The sequence below is a fragment of the Triticum aestivum genome, chromosome 6D, assembly GCF_018294505.1.
Source record: "Triticum aestivum cultivar Chinese Spring chromosome 6D, IWGSC CS RefSeq v2.1, whole genome shotgun sequence".
Classification (NCBI taxonomy): Eukaryota; Viridiplantae; Streptophyta; class Magnoliopsida; order Poales; family Poaceae; genus Triticum; species Triticum aestivum.
In genome coordinates, this window is record NC_057811.1 from 40,463,911 (window position 1) to 40,475,263 (window position 11,353).

An 11,353-nucleotide genomic window follows, 5' to 3' on the forward strand; every position below is an offset into this window, starting at 1 on the left:
GGAGGCGGGGGACACAATGTTTACCCAGGTTCGGGCCTCTCGATGGAGGTAATACCCTACTTCCTGCTTGATTGATCTTGATGATATGAGTATTACAAGAGTTGATCTACCACGAGATCGTAGAGGCTAAACCCTAGAAGCTAGCCTATGATTATGATCGTTGTTCTTGTCCTACGGACTAAACCCTCCGGTTTATATAGACACCGGAGGGGGCTAGGGTTACACAGAGTCGGTTACAAGGGAGGAGATCTACATATCCGTATTGCCAAGCTTGCCTTCCACGCCAAGGAGAGTCCCACCCGGACACGGGACGAAGTCTTCAATCTTGTATCTTCATAGTTCAACAGTCCGGCCAAAGTACATAGTCCGCCAGTCCGAGGACCCCCTAATCCAGGACTCCCTCACATCTCCCTGGCCTCAAGAATATATTTGTTTAAAACCTCACAGTTGTTGTTCAGAAGGATATCACACTTGACCAAGTCTCTTTGGAAGCCCCTAACCCAAGTGTTGGGTGGTAGCTGCTCAAGCCATTTGTATGCTTCTAGGCTGATGACCTTCATTTCCTCCATGCTTGCAGCCCACAGCTCTGGTGTTGTGCTCCTTGCACACTTCCATAACTGGTTCTTAAGAACATCTTCTTTGTGTGTTTACTGAAAATTCTGCCATATATGCCTAACACAGTGTCTGTGCTCTGCATCAGGAAAGTGCTGCCTCACTCCCTTGATCAGCCCCTTTTGCTTGTCTGACATTATAGTCCATGGCTCTGTGTTCAGAATTCCCAAGTCACTCTTCAGGTTTGACAGAAACCATTTCCATATGTCAGTGTTCTCTACCTCAACAACTGCAAAAGCTAGAGGGTAAATGCAGTCATTAGGATCCATGCCAACAGCACACAGCATAACACCTCCATACTTTGTCTTCAGGTGGCATCCATCCAAACAAATGACAGGCCTACAGGCTTGCATGAAACCCCTTTTGCAGGCATCCAGAGAGAAATAACAACTTCCAAATATGCCATCATTGACACCTACATAGAAAGAGCTGCCTGGGTTTGATCTTTTGAATTCTGCTGCATAATCCCACGTACTGTTATACTGCCCTAACTCATCTCCTTCAATGACTTTCTTCACTAGTCTCCTGGCCCTTCTAAGTTTGCTCCTTGTTGTTGTCATGTTCCAGTCCTTCTGAACAACCCTTGAAAAATTCTTCATGTTCATGTTTTCATCTGCTCTGAATGAATCAAGATACTTTCCTGCCATCAAGGGAGCAGTGAATGACTTGACACTCCATTTCTTTATGCAGGTATGATTTGGGTTATACTTCTTGATCATGAAGCAGATGATTCTCCCATCAAATAATACATACAAATACCATGGACGCCCATCTTCACAAATGCCTTTAACTCTTTTCCTATCATTTCTAGGGCACTTGATGTCAACCCTTTCATGACAGCTGTACTCCTTGATAGCCCTCCTCAGTAACTCAACACTAGCAAATGTTTGACCCACTTTGAACTCTGGTCTAGCCAGGTCCTCTTCTCTGAAACTTTTGAAATTCATCTTAACCTTATCTTCATCAGATGAAGGCAAGCACATGTCCACATCTTCAGTAGGATCATCAGCTTCTTCTTGGACTGCTTTACCTTTGCCTTTGTCACAATCAACACTTTTGTCAAACAAGTCATCATCCTCTTGCAGATCAATGTCTGAATCAACAATATGTGGAATGTAATCTTCATCTGAATCCTGCATTACTAAACAACCAACTGTGTCTGCTGCATCCATGTTCAAACACCTAGAGGATTTCCTGGCCCTAAACCCAAACTGAGATGAAAGGTAAGTAGTTCCTGGCTGGGGTGGACTTGGTATGAAATCTTCTTCTTCTGACTCTGCTCCACTTTCTGACTCTGTTTCATCTTGCTCATGCTCTTGATCAGGCTCATGCTCTTGATCATGCTGAGGCAGCTCCTGTTCCACTTGAGGGAGCTCAGCCTGCTCCTGTTCCACTAGAGTGAGCTCAGCCTGCTCCTCTTGCTGATGTTGTGTCTGCTCTTATTGGTCCTCATGCTCTTGATCAGCCTTCTTCTTTGGCCTAATGCCACTAAACCTGACAATTGGAGGATCCTCATCATCGGAGTGAACTTGAACAAGAGAAATATATGATCTCATGCTCTCATCGTGATCAAGGAAAATATGTTAGAAGTGGTTGCCATTCAGAACACAATCCTTCATGTTTTCTGTCATAGTGTTGTCCCATATCTTAATCTCTCTTAATCCATTCCTATACACTATCAATCCAGGAACACACCAATAAGCCCTGATCCTGCCCTCAAACTCATATCCAATTTCCTCAACCAGACTAGCAACAACAGTAGGTGTCCGGTTATCTATGTCACAGTGGCCTTTGTGGTAACCCCTATGCTTGCCTGCACAAAGGAAATAGCCACCATGTATGATCTCAACAGAGAAATGGTTGCTTAGGGGTCCTGCAAAACATTCAAAGTTGCAATGTTCAGACAAGATAAACAGAGACATTTATGAATGTTCAGTCAAGCTGAAAATATTCAGTTAACTCCAAAAGTTCAGTTATTGTATCAAACCACCAGTAGCTCAGTTAACTGATTAAGCAGGACCTAACCAAGGGTACTGAGCAAGCAGTAAAGTAATGTAATTGGACCAAAACAAGCAAAGTGGCAATGCTCAGTGTCAATGTTCAGTTATTGTACTAAATCAAGTTCAGACATTTCAATATTCAGACAGGTTAACACATATAAATTCGGTTATCTTACAGAGCAAATTTCATACATGTTGCAGAAACAAAGCACGAATTCATGGCCTCCACTGACCAAATATATGATCTTTCATGGGCAAAATGATCATCTCATGCGCAAAACGATCATCTCATATCATGATCAACAACCAGGCCATATAAAGCAAAGAAACAGGGGAGAAGCGAGCATGGCCTCCCCCTAACATGCTCCAAAATCAAACCCTAATTTTGCTATGCAAACCCTAGACCATCTCTAAATACAAGATCCATAGCACATTAGAAACCCTAGCTTTGATCTGTGGCCCTGCTAAACGTCCCCTGCTAAAACCCTAAACCCTACACCATCCGTGGCAAAAAGGGAGAGAAATAGCCCAAACCCTAGCACCTGTGTGCAATTGACTCGCACGTAAGCTCTTCCCCGGAGCTTTCATGGACAGATCGAGCACAGAACCTGCCGGCGACGGTGACGTACCATAGAGGGGCGACGAGGCATGGTCGTCACGACGCGACGGTGCGAGAGGGACGTCACGCAGGCCCCTCCCAAATGGCGCGGAAGGCGGCGGCGCAGCGTCCGACGACGAGCTCATGGTGTCGTCGCCACGCTTGCCGACGCCGGAGACGATGAACCACCTCAGCAGCGACGACGAACCAGGGGAGAAGGGAGAAGCAGGGAGTGGCTCGGTTCGGCAGCGGGTGGGCTCGGTCGGAGCGGGTGGGCTCGATCCGACCAGGTGGCTCGATCCGACCAGGTGGGGGATCTTTTCATAACTGCCAGTTTTGCAACAACAAAAAAACCTGCGTGCATGCGTATTCGAGCGAGCTGGGCACATGTGGCAGTCAATGCACACTCGGCATCGGTTGACTCGAGCCAGCTCATCGCATACGTACACAAAACCGTATAATGAACCGTAGATGACCCCCTAGAGCAAGTTGAGTGACTGTATTTCGGGTATTTGTAACCACAGGGACTAAAGCTAACGCCACGCAAGTAAATGGACCTTTAGTGAATTTTTCTCTTTCTGAAATTGCCACTGGCTCAGCTTCCTCAGACCGATCCGCTCCGCCAGTCCAGCTCCAGTTAACACATCTCGACGGCGGCGGCGGTGCCCCAAGGTTGCGGCCGTGATGCTTCCGAGGCGTCTTCTCGCCGTCAGCCTCCTGCGCTCAATCTCCACCTCCTCCACCGTTTACCCAAGGGCAGAGGTGAGACGATACTGCTCCTCATAGCTCATGATTTGGTCAACCTTTCATCTGTTCATCATGCTGAACGATCTGGATCTGCAGTTCCGGTTGCTACCTAGCACTATGCTGTTTTTAATGTGAAATTAAACCTGTTATTTGCTACCTAGTTCTAGACCTGCTTTTCTGCTTATTAAACTATGCCTCTAGAATTTGTCACTTCTGTGCTGCAGATCACGCTGCTGTTAACTTGTGATTCGTTTTCTTCACAATGCCCTTTGATTTCGTGCTTGAATCTACTCACATGTATGCGTGCACTCTTGGATTTCTTTCTAGGTGTAATGATGTTTCTAGGTGTCACAAAAATCATTAACTCCGTGTATAGCATAATGCGCTGAAATCGCCTTCTTGCTTCACAGAATGTCAGAGAAAGGTTCCTTTCAAGTTCATGTTATTCTGACAGCATTAGGCATCAGACTTGTGGAGGAGCAGGGTCAACGGCTAAGGTAGAGATAAACAAACTCTTGGATTGAAATATGAAGGATTTTTATCCTATTGAGCATTATTATGAACATGAAGACAGTTCATGCATATTTTCACAAAACTCTGTTCTCCTAACAGAAACCTCTTCTTTTTCTGCATAAGAGGAGATGCTAGATCCCTTTGCACTGGTTAAAGATGAAGTGTCCGAAGTCTCGAACTGACTGCGTTTGACGGTGGTATCGGAGGTGCATGCCCTAAACTGCACCCTTATCCTGAATTACACCGTGTGTGTTTTGTGCTTTGTTAACCTTAACATATATTTGTGGCTGCAGGTACCTGAATTGACAGCAGCAGCTTGATATTTCTTCAGAGCTGGAGCTGAAGGGAAAAGAACATGCCCCACTGTAAGTCCAGACCTCAGGGTGGTATTGAATATCCTGTCATTACATCAAGACACGTGTTGCTCATTTCTTGGAGTATATATGATGTATGTACCTGTCCTTATTGCATCATCTTAAGTTATTGATAATTGTCATGTCAGGTTCTACTATTGATGGCCTCGGCTATAAGAACAGACACTCCTGACTCGGTTGTCGGTTCAAGGAACGAGCTTCGTGCAAGACAGATGCGCATTGCTGAGATAACTGAAATGATTCATGTACACATCATAATCCTTTCTTATTTCCTTGAGCTCTCTATAAGATAACATGATTATTTATTTCAGTGACTTGTCTTCTTCTTTCCCATTTTAGGTAGCAAGCCTTATCCATGATGATGTTCTGGATGCTGCTGATACCAGACGTGGTATGGACTCCCTGAACTCTGCGGTGGGAAACAAGGTAACCAAGCATTTTATGTATTATTAGTAAGGTGCCCGTGCGTTGCCACGGAGCTGTGGGATAGAAGAAAAATAATGCACTATCATTCATTGTATCGTCACTCTGCTCCATGGGTCGAGCAATTTGTCTCCTATAAAACACGTACTCGCCGTATGGTCTATAGATATTCCGATCAAGTTTTACCGGGAATGGTATGGCAATAAATCGGCTACTTTTTGCTGTTGTTCAAAGGAGTAAGAAATCTGAAAGTTGCCTTATTATGGGCGAGTAATCAGGTGGGACCGTGGGAATTAAACTTGATAAGGCTGATGTTCAGTAGCTTTGATTGAACTACTTCATTTTAGCTACCTAGCAGTTCTCAAAATACAAAAACATTGTAGCAATCTCTTTTAGTCTTACATATGTTCAGCTTATGTTCATAAATACAGACTCTGTGCTTAAATATACTATTTGAACGATACAGAGCCAGCCTGTCTACTTTGTGGCCTGCAACTGAAATTATGTTTATTTCTCATATCTACGGTGCCTTCCAAACAATTAGGAAAACTGATGCTATCTTGCAGCTTGCGGCATTGGCTGGTGATTTCCTACTTTTCAGGGCATTTTCTGCTGCCGGATCTCTAGAGAATACAGAGGTGTGATGTTTATCCATTTTTTTCATATCCCAATAATTCCTTGCTTAATTCTGTTAACGATGTTAGATAGGATAAAGTGAACTGTGAATGCTAATGCAATCAAGGACATCCACAAAGGAGAAAAGGAAGTTTTCTTTTAGCATGTCACCTCTCATGACATCCTGTGACTTTCTCCACCTCTACCGAGTTTCAACAACAGACTTTATCAGTTGTTTTTCACAATGGATATTTCAAAGCTTCATAGAATTATAATACCTATGATCTTCCTCTTTTTTTACGCTGCAGGTTGTATCTTTACTAGCAACAGCTCTAAATAACCTTGTGACAGGTGAGCTTATGCAGATGACCGTAACTCCAGCACAACGCTGCAGGTAGCTGCCCAGTCCAATTTTATTTGTTATCTAGCATCAACATATTCCTTAAGAGCTGTTTTTCTAGCAAGAATGAGAACGCTGCTTATGAACGCCAAACGTCAATATGAGTGCCTAACTTCTTTGTAGTATTATCTATATGTATCAGACACAAGCAAATTCAAAAGAGAGTGGAATAATTTCTCATACCTGTAACATTCATATTTTAAATGGATCACTGGTGCTAAAGTATTTACTTAAGTTGGGTCCATCCAACACTCATATCTGGTCTCTTAGTTAATTTGACACCTGACGTCTTGTTCACCTGCACGCACAGCATGGATTACTATTTGCAGAAGACATACTACAAGACAGCTGCACTCATTTCAAATAGCTGCAAAGCCGTTGCAGTTCTTTCTGGCCAAACAGCAGAGGTTGCAGGCCTTGCTTATCAGTATGGCAGGCACTTGGTTAGTTGAATTTTCGGTGCCCGGAATACTTTATCTTGCTTGCTAACCATGAGCTACTAAGTCAACCTATCTTCTACCATCCCGTCACTGTCAGGGTATAGCATATCAGCTGACTACTATCCCCTGTCACTCTGACAGGGTATAGCATATCAGCTGATCGACGACATCCTTGATTTCACGGGCACATCCGCTTCACTAGGCAAAGGCTCCTTGTCTGATATCCATCAAGTAACAGCATTTCTCTTGGCCACTTCCACACTGAAATTTGCTTAACTTTCTAATTACTGAGTGACTATTCCACCTGAGCTATCATGTTATTACTAGAGTGGGCTCATGGAAGCACAGGTCTTGAGCTGTTTTGCTGGTGTTCCTCAAAGCATTATTGTTTAGTTAGCACAAACGAAACTGCCAACTGTTTCGAGTTTTGAATTTCAGATGTCTCCTTTTTAGGATGTTTTTTTCCAGATATGAACATGCAAAAGATGATAGATATGCCTTTATATGTACAGGGAATCGTGACCGCTCCTGTGTTGTTCGCAATGGAAGAGTTCCCTGAGCTACGTGGGAGTGTAGAGCATGGATTCAATGACCCTTCAGATGTTGCTACTGTCAGTGTTAAAACTCCTTTTTTTTTCTTTCAATGAAGACATTTGGCTCTGAAATGATCAATGCCAGGAGTGCTCACTTTTACATTTCAGGCCCTTGAATACCTTGCGAAAAGCCAGGGAATCGAGAGGACAAGGTTGCTTGCTACTGAACACGCAAAACTGGCAGCGCGCGCGATCGATGCGCTTCCTGAGGTTGGGAACAAAGTTGCACTGGTGTCGAGACAAGCACTCAAAGACCTTGCTCAAAAGCTCATCAGGAGAACAAAGTGAAGCGAAAATATACGATACGTTGATAAAGATACCAATTGGTAGCTTTGATACATGTTTATGTCCCTGGCGATATCTTTTACTGATGGAGTACAGCAGACGTGGATAGGAGAATTATCTCTCTCTTGCTCCCATATTGTCAGCAACTATTTATCACTAGTCCAAAAGATAAGGTGCTTCACGGATCTGCGCCCTTAAACAGGTTAGATGGGTTGACTTGTCAGAATTAATTCAGTGATTGATTGAGGAAGAAAGCTATTCCATCTGCGGAACATTGAGTTGAGGGCTTCTGAAGTTTTTTTGAAACTGTTAACAAAAGAATAGTAGCTGTGGGTACTGTTATGACATGAACACATCCAATTTTCACCCAAAAGCATCACAACTTATGCCTTTTTTATTTGACAAACAGTCAAGCTGTAGCATGTCCAACCCCCACAAAATGTTCAATACTTTTATCTAACATTTAGAGTGCAAAACTGTTAGAAAAGAATGCATAGATCTACATCGTAATATTGCTCGAAGTAGTGACCGGAAGCAGCACTGCAAGGAGCCATGGCCAGATAGAGAGTGAACTTATTTCAAAAAAAATGTCAAATGATATTTCCAAGTTTTTTAAAAATAAAAAATCCTGTGAAAAGTTATACTACATATTCGCGACGGATTTGCAATTTTTTGTCAGAAAATGTTATGATTTGCAAGCTATGGAAAAAGATCCTGGCCCAACAACAAAAAAAAGTTGGCCCATTTTCATGTATGTATTTGACTTTTTGTCTAGGCTACGTATGAACTTATATTGCAAAAAAATCAAATGTGTTATATATGTATTTGTGTATGTACAAAAAAAAGTTCAATTTCTTCTGCACTGTCGAAAATTGTATTTTAAATACAAGCTATATTGGCAATTTTTGTGGCCAGATACCCTAAGGAAAAGGCTAAAAACCGAGGAAGGCGTTTAGTGTTGGGGAGCTCGGATCCTGCTGATGAACAGTAAAATCAAGAGAAATAGAAAAATATTTAAAACATTTCGAAATTTTTTGGCACAAAAGTTGCACAAGTTTTCTAGGTGTATGCAAAAAATGGTGGCGATATGACATCATAGGAGCTCAGGACAAAAAAAACATAGTATTGAGAAAGGTTCAATTTTCTTGATTTGGTGCACTAATTTTGTTTTTTCGCCGAGCACCTCCCATGTCACATTGCCATGAAACTTTGCACGCCCACAGAAAACTTGTTCATCTTCGATGTATAAAATTTTCAGATTTTTTACTATTATTTTATTTTTAGATATTCTCGTGTCTAGCTATGGATTTTCACTACAAAACCCTAGTGGGCAAGATTTCCCTATTGTATACTCCAGGGGATTTGCCCTAGGATGATGGGGAAATCTTTGTTTCCCTTGGATTTCAGGAGAATACCCCCTAGCTAACGAATAATTTCACATGGGTTTGGAGATTCTAGAAGTCATGGTATGGTCCTCAACGTGCATCCGATGGTTTCTCCAGCGGTGTGGAAGAGCCCTCGACTCTCTCAAGTCTCATCGCTAGAATCCAGTTAGCGTTACGTCATCAGCCGGTAGAGAGGTTGATGACAATGATGGATCCGGGTGAATCGAATGGTTTGCGTGCAAGGCAATCATACGGCTCTTGAGGCCGCTTGCATCGGTCGACTGGCGCCTAGTGTCGGCCTATTATGACTGTCTGTATCCTTTGATGCTTCATTCTGTATCCATAAAATCTACTCCCTCCATAAAAATTATAAGAACGTTTAGATCACTGACGTACTCTTTATATCATACAATGTTCATACTACTAATACCAAATTGGTGTAGAAGGGTGAGACAGCGAGGCGAAACTCAAAAAGGAACGAAGAGGAGCGTCTAAGGAAGGGATTCGCGCGACTGAGCTGGGCGAGCACCATGGCGCCGTAGACTGTAGACCGACCAGTCCTAAAACGTGTCAGTCCCACGCACCACTCGCTTCCCCGTCGGCTCGATCGGCCCCGAAAAGCCCAACGGACAGCGACGCCTTGATACGACGATACCCGTCGCCGTCGGCCCGGAAGACGCCGGAAACCAGGCCCAGCCAAAAGCGCTGGCCGCGCGCGTGGACGCCACGCCGCCTGTCGTCTCTCTCCCCCAACCAACACCGAGCTCACGCTCGCTCAGCTCTCGCCAGCTCGTCCGTCCGTTCGTTTCCTTATCTCCTCTCCTGCTCCTCCACCCTCCACCCCCACCACCAGTCCAGGACGCACGCACGCACGCAGCTCGAACGCCCATGGCCGCGCCCATGGCCTCGCCGCTCACGGCCGTCGCCCGCGCCGCCCGCGTCCACCCCGTCTCCTGCTCCGCCTCCTCCTCCTCTGCCAAGAACCCCAAGCAGTCGTCGTCGTCGTCGTCTTCGCCGCCTGCTGTGCCGTCGCTGAGGTCCACGGCGGTGGCGTTGGCGGGGGCGGTGCCGCTGCTGGCGGCGCTCCCGCCGCCGGACGCGATGGCGGTGGGCGGCGAGCTGGGGATCATCGAGGGCCGCACCGTCGCGCTGCTGCACCCGGCCATCATGGGCGGCCTCTTCGCCTACACGCTCTGGGCGGGCTACCTCGGCTGGCAGTGGCGCCGCGTCCGCACCGTCCAGGACGAGATCACCGAGCTCAAGAAGCAGGTCCGCCCCGCCGCCGCCGCCACCCCGGCCGCGGTCGGCGCCGGGGACTCCGCCCCGCCCCCGCCCCCCGCCGCCAAGTCCCCCACCGAGATCAAGATCAACGAGCTCACCGAGGTAAGTGACCAGCATAACAATCGCCTTCCAGCTCATCTCCTTCGACTTGTCATTCTCGCAATGGCGCCATGTGGGTTAGCTATTTGATTGCTCTGATGTGCTCTGCTCCGGCGAACGCAGGAGAGGAAGAAGCTGGTGAAGGGCGGGTTCCGGGACCGGCACTTCAACGCGGGGTCGATCCTGCTGGGCCTGGGCGTGACGGAGTCCGTCGGCGGCGCGCTCAACACCTGGCTCCGCACCGGCAAGCTCTTCCCGGGCCCGCACCTGTTCGCGGGGGCGGCCATCACCGTGCTCTGGGCGGCGGCCGCGGCGCTGGTGCCGGCGATGCAGAAGGGGAACGAGACGGCCAGGAGCCTGCACATCGCGCTCAACACCATCAACGTCCTGCTCTTCATCTGGCAGATCCCCACGGGGCTCGAGATCGTCGGCAAGGTCTTCGAGTTCACCAACTGGCCATGAGCTCCACCTAAGCAGGCCATGATCGTCGTAAGGTCTTCGAGCTCTGGGTTGTCTGATTCGTCTCTCTCTGTCCATAAGATCGTAGCTGACTTTGGAGTGTGAAGTTTTGCTGTCACGAGTAAATAAAAAACGAATTTGCAGGGTTTTTGTGTTCATTTGCCGGCAAAACGAAATAGCTATTGCTCAGAGCTCCATCTTATACCAGCGTGTTAAATGCACAGAACCACCACGCGACATCCGAAAACCACCACTATATGTTTCACGACATTTTACACTGAATCAAAAATTTGACAGTGGCAAAACAACATTGAGCCAAAAAATTGAGCTCGTTTTGACGTGGCTGATCGCGAGCAAGCGGGCAGTGATGACAGCACTGGACAAAGCTGCTAGGTCGGGCCCGGCGCGTTCGCTCGTTTCCGTTTACTGGGATGGGTTGTTTGTAAACTGGGTCGGCGCGTTCGCTCTGCTCGTTCAATTCTTCTAAAAAAAATCAAGCAGTCGTTCGATCAATTGACCGCGCCCGTTC

At 46.1% G+C, this 11,353-nt stretch overlaps 2 protein-coding genes across 5 annotated transcripts; both read left to right on the forward strand.

Moving 5' to 3' along the window:
• The first annotated feature begins 3,780 nt into the window (after nt 1–3,780).
• Nucleotides 3,781–7,874, forward strand: LOC123143368 (solanesyl diphosphate synthase 3, chloroplastic/mitochondrial). Of its 4 annotated transcripts, none has more exons than XM_044562283.1 (12): nt 3,781–3,972; nt 4,368–4,454; nt 4,594–4,676; nt 4,764–4,835; nt 4,973–5,089; nt 5,184–5,270; nt 5,834–5,905; nt 6,191–6,276; nt 6,593–6,725; nt 6,864–6,953; nt 7,235–7,333; nt 7,424–7,874. In XM_044562283.1, the coding sequence occupies exons 5-12, from the start codon at nt 4,985–4,987 to the stop codon at nt 7,601–7,603; spliced, it is 852 nt and encodes a 283-aa protein (XP_044418218.1). In that variant the 5' UTR covers nt 3,781–3,972; nt 4,368–4,454; nt 4,594–4,676; nt 4,764–4,835; nt 4,973–4,984; the 3' UTR covers nt 7,604–7,874. The 4 variants fall into 4 exon arrangements, with proteins under 4 accessions (XP_044418218.1, XP_044418221.1, XP_044418219.1 ...); XM_044562284.1 differs by having other exon boundaries at nt 3,789–3,972; nt 4,570–4,676; XM_044562285.1 differs by having other exon boundaries at nt 3,789–3,972; nt 4,599–4,676.
• A 1,842-nt stretch (nt 7,875–9,716) lies between these two features.
• Nucleotides 9,717–10,982, forward strand: LOC123143370 (uncharacterized). The gene is made up of 2 exons (XM_044562287.1): nt 9,717–10,368; nt 10,489–10,982. Exons 1-2 carry the CDS (start codon nt 9,874–9,876, stop codon nt 10,825–10,827), a joined length of 834 nt encoding a protein of 277 aa, XP_044418222.1. The 5' UTR covers nt 9,717–9,873; the 3' UTR covers nt 10,828–10,982.
• Nucleotides 10,983–11,353: the final 371 nt, after the last annotated feature.

Coding starts and splice junctions, on each gene's coding strand:
- LOC123143368 (XM_044562283.1), top strand. CDS start 4,985: ATGGCCTCGGCTATAAGAACAGACACTCCTGACTCGGTTGTCGGTTCA. Junction 5,271..5,833: donor ACTCTGCGGTGGGAAACAAG/GTAACCAAGCAT, acceptor GCTATCTTGCAG/CTTGCGGCATTGGCTGGTGA. Junction 5,906..6,190: donor GATCTCTAGAGAATACAGAG/GTGTGATGTTTA, acceptor TTTACGCTGCAG/GTTGTATCTTTACTAGCAAC.
- LOC123143370 (XM_044562287.1), top strand. CDS start 9,874: ATGGCCGCGCCCATGGCCTCGCCGCTCACGGCCGTCGCCCGCGCCGCC. Junction 10,369..10,488: donor AGATCAACGAGCTCACCGAG/GTAAGTGACCAG, acceptor CGGCGAACGCAG/GAGAGGAAGAAGCTGGTGAA.